This window comes from Rhineura floridana, chromosome 10 (genome assembly GCF_030035675.1).
Source record: "Rhineura floridana isolate rRhiFlo1 chromosome 10, rRhiFlo1.hap2, whole genome shotgun sequence".
In the NCBI taxonomy this organism is placed as follows: Eukaryota; Metazoa; Chordata; class Lepidosauria; order Squamata; family Rhineuridae; genus Rhineura; species Rhineura floridana.
The window spans coordinates 90,173,525-90,185,770 of record NC_084489.1 but is presented as its reverse complement, the minus strand read 5'-3'; the positions used below and the strand labels follow the sequence as shown (position 1 = coordinate 90,185,770).

The 12,246-nt window shown below is 48.2% G+C and overlaps 1 protein-coding gene across 1 annotated transcript in view; it reads left to right on the top strand.

The window, feature by feature from the left end:
• The window catches only part of LOC133364840 (SCO-spondin-like), a 159,042-nt gene that overhangs the window by 49,730 nt on the left and 97,066 nt on the right, over positions 1 to 12,246 (top strand). The window contains exons 30-37 of the mRNA XM_061585702.1: positions 1,632 to 1,862; positions 3,601 to 3,765; positions 4,751 to 5,005; positions 6,340 to 6,462; positions 7,042 to 7,136; positions 8,706 to 8,943; positions 11,157 to 11,309; positions 11,564 to 11,704. Of these exons, the coding sequence (XP_061441686.1) occupies positions 1,632 to 1,862; positions 3,601 to 3,765; positions 4,751 to 5,005; positions 6,340 to 6,462; positions 7,042 to 7,136; positions 8,706 to 8,943; positions 11,157 to 11,309; positions 11,564 to 11,704 (1,401 nt within the window). The remainder of the gene's footprint in view (positions 1 to 1,631; positions 1,863 to 3,600; positions 3,766 to 4,750; positions 5,006 to 6,339; positions 6,463 to 7,041; positions 7,137 to 8,705; positions 8,944 to 11,156; positions 11,310 to 11,563; positions 11,705 to 12,246) is intronic.

Genomic DNA, 12,246 nt, shown 5'->3' with positions numbered 1-12,246 from the left:
GTCCCTGAATGCCCCCCAGCTACTTCCCTTCCTCAAGCACCCAGGGTGCAGCAGCTGTGAAAATAGGCAGATTCCATTTTGGGGGGAATCATCCAGAAAGGAATCAAAAATAAAACTGCCAACATCCTAATGCCGTTATGCAAATCTGTGGTGCACCCGCACAGCATCCAATGTGACGTCCGCCTCATCAAAAAATTATCTTCCTGTTTTAGAATACTGTGTGCAGTTCTGATCACCTTGCCTCAGAAAGGGTATTGTAGAGCCGGGAAAGGTTCAGAAAAGGGCAATGAAAACAATCAAGGGGATGGAGCAAGTCCTCTGTGAGGAAAGGTGTCAGCATTTGAGGCTTTTTAGGTTGGGAAAAGGCGAGTTGGAGGTGACATGATAGAAGTGTATAAAATTATGCATGGAGAGAGTGGACAGAGAAATGTTTTTCTCCCTCTTGCATAAAACTAGCACTCGTGGACATCCAGTGAAGCTGAATGTTGAGAGATTCAGGACAGACAAAAGAAAGGACTTTGTCACTCAGCGCAGAGTTAAAACTGTGGAATCCGCTCCCACAAGAGGCAGTGATGGCCACTAACCTGGACGGCTTTAAATTCCTGGAGGATAATCAGGCTGCCAGTGCCTACTATTAGTCATGAAGGCCATGTACGACCTCCTGTATCGGGGCGCCATGGCTCTGAGCACTGGGGGAGCACATGCGGAGAGAGTGCTGCTGTTGTGCACATAACTGCTTGTGGGTTTCTCAGAGGTTTCTGGTGGAGCACTGTGGGTGCTGGATTAGGTGGGCTTTGGGGCTGACCCAGCAGCCAGGCGCTTTGTAGGTTCTTAAACACAGTCTGACAAACGGTTGTTATGGGTATGACCAGATTAGCTTTTATCCACATCATGGGAGAAGATGATGTTGGGTTCCATTTGCAGTGGGAACTTGACCAGGGAGGTTCTTTGCAGAGAAAGGCCCATCACCTACATCTCCTTTGCTCAAGGCCAGCCCTTAGAGCTGGGTAGGAGAACCAAACCTCTGGGCCCCTCCAGGTGCTGTTGGACTCCAGTCCCCGTCGGCCCTAATCAGTATGGCCTACAGCCTAGGATGTTGGGAGTTGGGGTCCACCAACATCTGGAGGGCCAAAGGTTTTCAACCCTCCCTGAAAGAAATGCGAACAAACCAGAGCTTGGAAAAGTTACTTTTTTGAACTACAACCCCCGTCAGCCCAATCCAGTGGCCATGCTGGCTGGGGCTGATGGGAGTTGTAGTTCAAAAAAGTAACTTCCAAGCTCTGGAACAAACCACCCCTCCCTCCCCCACTCTTTCTGCCAGCCTGGATGCAGAAAATGGAACTTACTGGTAGTTTTCTCTAGGAAGTTGGAGAGAGTGAGGCATTGGCCCACCGCTCCTCTCTCCCTCAAAGTGCCCCTCAGAAAAATTAATAGCCAGTCACTAAAATAGTGCAGCAACCATAAAAGGGCGTGCCTATGAATTTTTCTAGTTGAGTCCAAACAGGTATCAAGCAATAGAATGATTCCTGGGATCTTCTGACTCGCAAGGAGGTTTCTCTGCCCACAGCAAATGCCCCAGCTGTCCCCGCCATAAGTAGCACAAGATGGCCTCTCTTTCACCCCCCTTTCAGGCTGTGGGCCGCCCTGTGGGCCCAGTGAGTTCCGCTGTGCCGCCGGGCACTGTTTGCCGTACCTGCACCGCTGTGATGGGCATGACGACTGCGGAGACTTCAGCGATGAGCGCGGCTGTGTGTGCCCCGCTGGGCATTTCCAGTGCCCCGATGGCCGGTGCCTTTCCCAAGCTCTGGTTTGTGATGGGAAGCAGGACTGCCCCACTGGAGCGGACGAGGCTTTCTGCCCAGGTGAGACCATCAGCCACTTCCACTGCGGCGTCTCCAGGCCAGACAGGGAATGTCCCCTGCCTGAAACCGTGGAAAGCTGCTGCCAGTCAGTGTGGGGAATACTGGGCTAGGTCTCAGTCACTGTAAGGCAGCTTTCTATTGCAGAGAACTGTAGCTCAGGGGTACAGCCTCTGCTTTGCATGTCAAAGGTCCCAGGTTCAATCTTCAGCATCTCCAGGTGGAGCTGGAAGCGTCTCTTGCCTGAAATTCTGGAGAGGCACTGCCAGTCGGTGTCAACACCTCTAGGCTAGATAGACCAATGGTAGATGGAATTGGTATTAATGCAGCTTCCCAAGTTCTTATAATGACCTTTGGGGGATAATCCTTGGGGGGGGGGCTTTCCTGTCACATCAAGCCACAGTTCAGGTTTATCAAGAGAGCTTCGGCTGTGGGGTGGTATATAAATGCAATCAATCAATCAATCAATTAAAAAAAAAGATGCCCGATGTGTTTCAGATATTCCTTGTAGACCTCATCGCTTGCCCTTTCCTTACTCACTTCTGCTCCCTCATGTCTGGTCTAATTCTTTTTGATGATCCAATCTGAAGTGCCACCCAAACTGGCGGTATGGGTCCATCTCTAAGTTTGAGAGCAAAAGTAGAAGGGCCATTGATCTAATTAGATAGAATAATGTTTCTGTTAGCAGAACAACAAACGGCAGTGTGAAATGAGCTATGTGTGCATCTTGGTTGGAGGAGCACATCTTTCCCTAGATATAATTACACAGAGATTCTGGCTTTAGGAAAACAATAAAGCGTACATTTATTGTAGGAAACACATACTGGATCAGAAAGGTCCTAGTTCTAGCTACTTGAAGTTGGAGATACAAAGAGCCATGCTTGCTTTTTCATATCTACAAGAGAGAGAGAAACAAAGGAAAGATAACTCCTCTCCCAAGTAGGGATGGGATCCACTTGTTGGTGCTGGTTCTATCACATTTAGTCGAACTGGCAGGTCGTTTTGTTCTGTGTTGCTTTGCTTTCAAATATCTTCTGCTTTTACCTTTTTGGTAAAGTCAGTTTCTCCTTAGCAAAGCAAAGATGCATACTGGTCAGTTTCACATTAGCAAAGCAAACTGTCAGGCTGGTCAGTTTCACATTAGCAAAGCAAAGATTCAGGCTTGTCCTACCCCCAAGGTGGGATGAAGAAGAAGGGAGGAAATCAGTCTAGCACCTGAAGAAAAGATCTGTCCAGGTTAGGTTAGAAGTCTAGGAAACGTGGAAGTTCCCCTCTCTATCTCCTCTTCCTTAATGCAGATCCCATAAAGGTGAGCTGCATCCCAACACTCCCAACAGTTTCTTCCTTAATATATCAAAAGAAACCCATCTGGTTGCCCCCATGTTCAAGCTGTGTGAAAGAGTTGGCTGTGAGCTGACCACAGGCTGAGTTTTCTCCAGCCTCCAGTGCTTTGAGTCACAACTCCCATCAGCCCCAGGATAATGTGGCCATGCTGTCTGGGACTGATGAGAACTGAAGTCCAAAACATCTGGGTTGGGGGAGGGCTGTCACAGACTCTGGGTTGCTTGGCTGAGTTGAGCTGAGCCCTCCTAGGTGTGGTATGTTTTGGCCATGAGGATGTTGGATCCGTCCAGCTTCCTTGTCTTGGGGTTATGAGAACTGAAGGAGGGTTTTCCCTCAAAGGGCAGCACAGTGAGCGGGTGGCTGCCTGGCCCTCACTGTATCCTCCACCTCATTGTAGGCCAAGTGACGTGTGCCCCAGGGCAACTGCCTTGTCCAGACGGTACCTGTGTGAGCCGCACACGAGCATGTGATGGCGTGCGGGACTGTGCGGACGGCACCGATGAGAACCCACCTCATTGCCTGGTGTCCCAGACCACACCTCCGGCTGCCACCGTCTCCCCCAGACCTCTGGTGACTCACCAGCCTCATGCATCCAGGACTTTGGGTAAGCAGACTAAATGTGCCCAGAAATGCAGAGATCTCTTGCTCTGTATTGGAAAAGGCCAAGAATAGCCTAATGCAGCCCACCTGGTGCCCTCCAGAAGCTTTGGACTACAGTTCCCATCAGGTTTGGTAGTAGCTGTAGTCCAAAGCACTTGGAGGGCACCACATGGGCGCAGGCTGGCCTAGCACGTCATACACAGTCTCCCAGCCCAGTGGTGTACTTATACTGGCTCAGCTTGTTAATGGAAGTAACTCAGGTTAGAGAAGCCAGAAGTTAGCCTCAGCACCTGAACAGTCTAGGGAAGACCAGAAGTGGGTCTGGAGAGGGAAAGAGGGTTTTTTTGGTGGGGGGTAAGCATAGGAATTTAACAGGATGAGTTGAAATGATAGTATTATTTGGAGGGTTCTGCATTTCTTGAATGGCATGGTTGCTTCAATTAGGTAGCTATTTTCTGCTCCTATTGTTTTTATGGATATGCTTGCAGTGTTTTATGTTTTTAGGATTTCATGTGCCCACTCTGGGATTGTGAACTAAAGAAGGGTAGGCTAGAAATATTGTTGTTCTTGCTAACAACAACAAATAAGGAGCAGAATGGCAGAAAGGCAGGAGAGTAAGAAAGAGACAAAACAGGCAGGAGTAGCATAAAAGGGTGACATGACCCTTCCCTTTGACACATGAGAGATGTACATTTTAGGGCCCACCCTATTCTGATTGTGCATTGTTTTTACTGATTTTAACATTGCATTTTTACATTGCTATGACATCTCTGGAACTTTATGGTGAGCAGATGCGTTCTTCCAGGACAGAAGGATTTAGACAGGGAACATTAAGGGAAGACGTATGTGGAGTCATCCACAAAATACAGGATGGGGATCACTGCAGAGCAATTATCTCTAGAAGGCTTGATCTCTCTCTCTCTCTCTCTCTCTCTCTCTCTCTCTCTCTCTTCCATGTCATGCAGCGCCCCCCTGTGGTCGTTATGAGTTCCACTGTCACAGCGGGGAGTGCCAGCCGCGGGGCTGGGTATGTGACAATGAAGCAGACTGCCTGGACGGCAGCGACGAATTGCACTGCAACCGCACGTGTGGCCTGGACCAGTTCCCCTGCACCCTTGGGGGCGAGTGCATCCACTACAGCCGGCTGTGCGATGGCGTCCCCCACTGCCAGGACCAGTCAGATGAGAGCATTGACACCTGCGGTGAGTGGCACCTGCTCCACACCTGGGGCCCTCTGAGGAGGAGAAGGGATGCATGGACTAGTCCCGTCTACGTTACACATGTAAGCTAGTTTGAAGTGGGTTTAGCTGCCGTGTCTCCATTCCTCACCCACCCCCATCTGGTGCAGCGGCCCAAGGAGTTCCAAGAACAGGAGATTGTTTCAGAGTCCTCAGGATCCTTGCATGACTCCCGGAGGCTGGAGCTACGGCAGCTAAACTGAAAGTCCAGGCTTTGAGAAATCAGCTAGGGATGGAAGAGAAATTCCACTGAGCTCACATTTAAAGGCAAATGTACCTCATTTGCACTTAGCAAAACAATACGTGGGCCGAAACACAGCCATCCTTTGAAACCCACAAAGTTTGGAATGCAAAAAGCCGAGTCGTGCATCCCAAAAATATTTATTTATTTATTTATTTATTTATTTATTACATTTGTATACCGCCCCATAGCCGAAGCTCTCTGGGCGGTTTACAACAATTAAAACATTAAAAATATACAAATTTAAAAACACATTTTTTAAAAACAATTTAACAACACATGCTAAAATGCCTGGGAGATTTATATCCCACCCTTCCTCCCAGCAGGAGCCCAGGGCAGTAAACAAAAGCACTAAAAACACTTTAAAACATCATAAAAACAGACTTTAAAATACTTTAAAACAAAACAACTTTAAAAACTTTTTTTTAAAAGCTTTGAAAATATCTTTTTAAAAAAAGGTTTAAAAACATATTTAAAAGCTAACACAGAAGCAGGCTGGGATAAGGTATCAATTTAAGAGGGTTGTTGAAAGAGGAAACAATGTTTTGTTGAAAAAATGCATATATTAATCACAATTATATATTAATCACAATTACGTGCATATATTTTTAGGTGATTAACGGAATCCTTACAGGGATCCAGAGCAAGCTTGAGTGAAGTTCTGTTTGTTGCTTTCAAAACTGTCTGTCTGTCTGTTTCTCTCTCTCTCTCTCTCTACATACATATATATATATATATATATATACACACACACACGGGTAAAGTGAGAAAATTACATACAAAATGCATTGTATTAGGGAATGTTGCTTTGCAAAATTGTGTGTGTTAGGAGAAATTCACACTAAAATGCTGACGAATTTTCAAGAGGGTTTTTTTTCCAATTGCAAACTGATGTGGAAATGTGGCCTTAAGATTGGAAATTGAAAGAAACTGAGAGGGAGGGCTTTTCCTGTCCCTGCCCTCAGCCTCTGCACCCAAAGGGACTGTGCAGAAGCCTTCTGGGCCGTTGGGCAGGATCCGCCCCGCTCCTGACTTCTCTTTCTTCCTTCCGGGCCAGGCTCCACACAGATCCCTCCCTGTCCAGGATTCTTCATCTGCAACAACCGCATGTGCATCAATGTCTCCCGGGTGTGCGATGGCTCCCCAGACTGCCCCCAGGGGGAAGACGAGCTGGCCTGCGGTGAGGAATCTCTGAGGCTGCTCACCTGGCTGGTCGGAGCAGAAGCTGGAGGGCTGGGGAAGGACCTGCAAGGAGGCCCTTTCTTGATCCCACCTCGTGTGGGGCTGGCCTTGCCCAGATCTGAAACCATGAAAACAGCCACTCACCCAGCCTTTGCCTGGAGGGCTTCGCCGGGTGCCCAACACCCATGAGCTGCGGTAGATGCTGTCCCGCCCCTGTTGGAGGCAGTATGCCTCTAAATAACACTGTTTGCTGGGAATCACAGGGTGGGGAGGGCTGCTGTTGCACTCAGACCCTGCTTGCAGACTTCCCACAATGGGTGCCTGCATCACAGTTTAGCCACGGCAAGGACAGGATGCTGGACTTGGTGGGTCTTTGCTTTGATCCAGCTACCAGGCTGTTCTCATAAGGTGCCTGGCTGGGTCACTTGGCTGAGGGACTCCTGCTGTGTGGGGGCTGATAAGAGCAAGGGGAGGGGTTTCTGGGCTTCATGTGCCCCACAAACTGGTTGGTTGGGAGATTGTCCTCCTCTGCTGGCTCTCATGCGCTTATCATGGCTTGTCCTTCTGACCCACACAGAAAGCCAGGTGGTTCCTCCAGGTGAAAGGAACAAGACAGCGGGACCTTGTACGGAATACTCCTGTGGGGACGGCACTTGCATTGCCTTTAAACAGGTGTGGTTTGAGGGTGGGACTCGTGAGGGCCTTCTGCTGTCTCCTCTGCCCAGATACCCCATCCTCTACTACCTAAAATGCCTCAACGACTTTCTTCACTTCCCAGCAGCCCTCATTCCCATCCATCCATCCATCCATCCATCCATCCATCCATCCATCCATCCATCCATCTTTCTCTCTCTTTCCCATCTGCTCACTGTTGGTCCTGCAAGTTGAAAAGGCACAACAAAAGGAACCTCAAATATTTTGTGAAACAGAGGCATGTTCATGGGGGGGGGGGGAACCCACAGGGCTTGTTTGGGTTGCTTTCCTTGCGGAAAAAAAAGACTAGTGGGCAGGGTCTCTCTCATTACCAAATTCTGGGATGAGCAAATAGAGTCTTCTAATTGCTCGTTCCAAAATCTGGTAACGAGAGAGATCCTGTTGCCTCTTGGAACACACAGTTCATTTATTGCCAGGAAGTTTATGGGCAGAGGGGATCTTCCCCATGCTCTGCCTGTGAATTGACATCTGGCAATTGGCTGATTCATCCTGACTCAGTATGACAACTCTGCTCAACTCTTAGGTCGCCTCCAAACTGTCAGTATTTTGCAGGAGGGATTTAAGCCTGTTCCGGGAAGTTTGAGAGCCAGTGTGGTGTAGTGGTTAGAGTGCTGGACTAGGACCTGGGAGACCAGGGTTCGCATCCCCACACAGCCATGAAGCTCACTGGGTGACCTTGGGCCAGTCCCTGCCTCTCAGCCTCAGAGGAAGGCAATGGTAAACCCCCTCTGAACGCCGCTTGCCATGAAAGCCCTCTTCACAGGGTCGCCACAAGTCGGAATTGAATTGAAGGCCATCCATTTCCTTTTCCGGGAAATTTACGTTTGTGCAGTCAAAGGGGATTAAACTGTTCTGTTGTTCTAATGCTACAGATCCGCTTTATTATTATTTTTAAATGACTTTTTGTAATTAGCAAAGTGACAGGGAAATGAATTGAAAAGTGTGGAATGAACAAATGATTAAAGGGAAAATACCCCACATAAATTAGGATGAATACTCGTCATATAACCTTACCTGCAAAAAAAAATCAGAACAAATGTTTGATAATGACTGGATATCATCTATCCACCACAGTCGCTTCCAGATGACCTGTTTAAAATTATTTTAAAATTGTAACCTGCCCTGGGACCTCTGGGTGAAGGGCGGGTAATAAGTGTTAATCAGCAGCAGCAGCAGCAGCATTCATTCTGATTTCTTTGTGGAGAGGTTAGATGTCGTCGTGTCAAAGCAAGTGTTATCTCACACTTTCCTGTGCATTTTCCTTATTGCAAAAAGTCTGATCTTTTGGGGAAGAGCTCTACATCAACTTTAATTCCACAACCTGAATTTGCTGGGATGTGGTTGAATCCTATCCGGAAATAGTGACAGTCTGGCAGTGCCCCTTGTAAGCTTTGTGCAAGCAGGTCAAGATGGATGCTGGATAAAGAGGTCATCTAGAGGAGCCCTTAGTTTCCCAGCCTGTTCCTTGCCATCTCTTCCCAGGGTGGCTGCGCCTGGCCCCACTCTCAGCCCTCTCTTTCCTCGCAGGTGTGCAACGGTCTGGCTGACTGTGCAGATGGCACTGAGGCCTCAGGCTGGCTCCCATCGGATGAGCAGGATTGTGGGCTGTGGAGCCCCTGGGCCCCCTGGAGTGCCTGCAGCCGGTCCTGCGGGACAGGCCTGCAGGTCCGCCGGAGGTCCTGCACCCGACGGGCCAACGACGTCCTGCGGCACTGCCTTGGAGAGGAGACTCAGGCCCAGCAGTGCTTTGCAGTGGCCTGCCCAGGTGAGAGGGAGGGGGCCTGGGCAGGTGCAAGTTGGTGAGTAGTGGGGGCGGAGGGGGGCTGCAAGGGCCCTGGTGTTACAGGAGGCGGCTCTTTGAGAGGCAAAGGGGAGCTCTCCAAGACAGCTACTTTCTCCAGCAACCTGACCGTGTTTTCTTGGGAAAAGTAGCCACCTTCAAATAGGGGGTGGGGGAGGAATTCGATTCAGTTTGCATTTTGTTTTGGTGTATTTTAAAGTCTGTTTTTATGATGTCTTGATGTGTTTTTAGCGCTTTTGTTTGCTGCCCTGGGCTCCTGCTGGGAGAAAGGGCAGGATATAAATGAATGAATGAATGAATAAATAGATAGATAAATAAATAAAGTGAACCTACCTAATCTGCGTTCCCTGAAACAATCTGCAAACCAAAGCCCAGCCATCCTTCACTTATGCGAATTTTGCAATGTGGTTCTCCAGCCACGTCATGTGTAGAAATACGCGTATGTGAGGGTAATCTGTGCATAAAAAGACACGTATGAGTGGAAGCAGCATACAAAATGCATTATGTAAGGGGAAACTGCTTTACAAAAATGTGTATATTAGGAAAAATTGCATAGAAAGGCATGTTTATTAGGATAAATCCACACTAAAACATTTTTGAATTTTCATGAGGGCTTGCTTTTTAAAAAAATCGCAAACCAGTCTGGAAATGCAGAGGACTGAACTTAAAACTGGGAAAGTGAGAAACGCAGAGAATCCAAAACGGAAAAGTTTGCCTTTTCCTAAATGGAAGACAGAAGCAGATTCACATTTGCTGACCATGCAGATGGGCCAGACCAGGGCTAGCTCATTTTATTTATTTATTTATTTTCTTACATTTGTACCCCACTTTCCTTTCATCAAATAACCCAAGGCAGCATACCTGTGGTTCTCAGGTGGACTCCCATCCAGGCACTGGCCAGACCAGACCTGCTTAGCTTCAGCAGGGAGCTGGCCTCAGGTGCCTTCAGACCATACCTGAGGCCAGACCACACCCTGTGGCACCCTCCAGATGTCGTTGGACTACAGCGCTAATCGTCCTTGGCCATTGGCCATGCTGTCTGGAGAAGATGGGAGAGTACCACGTTGCTTACCCTTGGGCGGGACCAATCAGCACAAGGGGCTCCACAACAGTGACCCCAAAGCACCCATTTGCACAACAATCTCCCCCCCCCATACACACACTAGGAAGTGCCGCCTATTTGTGACGTCCTTTCCCATGCTGGAGGCAGGATCTCCAGTTACTGGGGAAGCAACCTCCCATGGGCAGACGTGTTCCCACCAGCGCTACAAACCCAGTGGCTGAATTCCATCTCAAAGATGGTGGCTGGTTAGGAGCTGCGTTACAGATGTCCTGAACAGCAACTATTAAACCGGAGGTGGCTTACCTGTGGCCATCCAGATGCTTTGGACTCCAGCTCCCATCATCCCTGGCCATTGGCCACGGTGGCTGGGAATGATGAGAGCTAGAGTCCAACAACATTTAAAGGGTGGCGCGTTAACCACTCCTGCATTAAAGGAATGTCACCTCCATCCATTTTCCTGTGTTAGGACTGGCAGATGCAGGACCAACAGAACACCTGAGTGGTATTAGGTTCTGATGTCAACATATTGATGTAAGAACTAGTAGACGTTGTCTAATTGTTAGGAATTTATTAGGAAAGTGTTAGGAAAGTGTGATTTGTTATTGTATTTTAATTGGAAGTTGTAATTGTTGCTTTTTAATAATGTTATTACCTTGTTATTTAATTTTTGTAAATTGCATTGTTTTTATTGATATGTATTTCCATATTTGTGTTTATTTTTTGTAAGCCGCCTTGAGGGCCTTTTGGCCAAAAGGCGGGGTAGAAATAAACTATAATAATAATAATAATAATAATAATAATAATAATAATAATAATAATAATAATAATTTGGACTCCCTTGCACAACAGCGAACTGTGTAGCAACTCTCGATGCCTTCCCTTTGGGAGGGTTGGTGGCTGCAGGAGGGAGGGAAGAAGTCTGTGGGTCCTTCCTCCCTCCCTCCCTCCCTCCCTTCCTCCCTCCCTCCCTCCCTCCCTTCCTTCCTTCCTTCCTTCCTTCCTTCCTTCCTTCCTTCCTTCCTTCCTTCCTTCCTTCCTTCCTTCCTTCCTTCCTTCCAACATAAGGTCGGCTTCACTGCTTTGCCCTGACACTTTCCTTCTCTCCTCTGCTCAGTGGACGGTGTGTGGAGCGAGTGGGCTACATGGTCCAACTGCACCCAGGACTGCCGTGGGGTAGTGGTACGGCGCCGGGAATGCCTGCCGTCCCAGAATGGGGGCCGCCCCTGCACGGAGATGCCGGATGCCTCGGCAAGCTCAATAGAGATCCGTGAGTCAGTTGTGGGAGAAGGGCAGAGAGGAGATCACCCCAGCTCTCCCCGCTTTCCCAACAAGGAAGGGGATAGCGAATGGTGTCATAGGAGAACAGAGGGGAGGTGCTTTCTGTGCCCTTTGGTGGGTGATGGATTCTCCCTTAGCATGTACAGAGTGCTCCTGTTCTTTGGGCAATGGCTGGGTGGGTGTTGCAAGCCAGAAGCATCACCCACCAAAACACTGTCCTCCACTCCCCTTTGCAACGTGCAGAACTGTGCCAGCAGGAAGAATGTGCTAACGCCTCCACCTGCCCTGGGGAATTGGTGAGCCGGAAGTGTGCGCCCTGCCCCATGTCATGCGCCGAGCTCACCAGCCGCACACGGTGCAGGAAGGACAGGCCCTGCAGGCCAGGTAAGTGGGGTGAGTGGGGAATGGGGGACAGAAGAAGACTTTGGCAGTCAGCGCTAGGTGCGGTGGGGGGAGGAGGAATTTGATTCACTTCACATTTAAAGGCAAACCTACCCTTAAATATTAGACAGGCGCCATCTCTGTTATCTTTTCAGCGCCTATTGAAGACCTTCCTCTTTCAACAAGCCTTTTAAGTAGAGACCTTATCCCAGTCTGTGTCTGTGATGGAATTGCTTTTTAATATACTTTTAAACCTTTTTTTAAAACAATATTTTTTAACCTTTTTTTAAAAAAAAGTCTTCAGAGCTTTTAAAAAATGTTTTTAACGTTGGTTTGTTTTAATGTATTTTCAAGTCTGTTTTTATGATATTTTAAAATGATTTTAGTGCTTTTGTTTGCTGCCCTGGGCTCCTGCTGGGAGGAAGGGAGGGATATCAATCAAATAATAAATAAATAAATAAACCTAACTTGCGCTTCACAAAGCAGTACACAAATCAAAGCACAGCCGTCCTTTGAAATGGGCACTTCTCTGAATTTTATGGTGC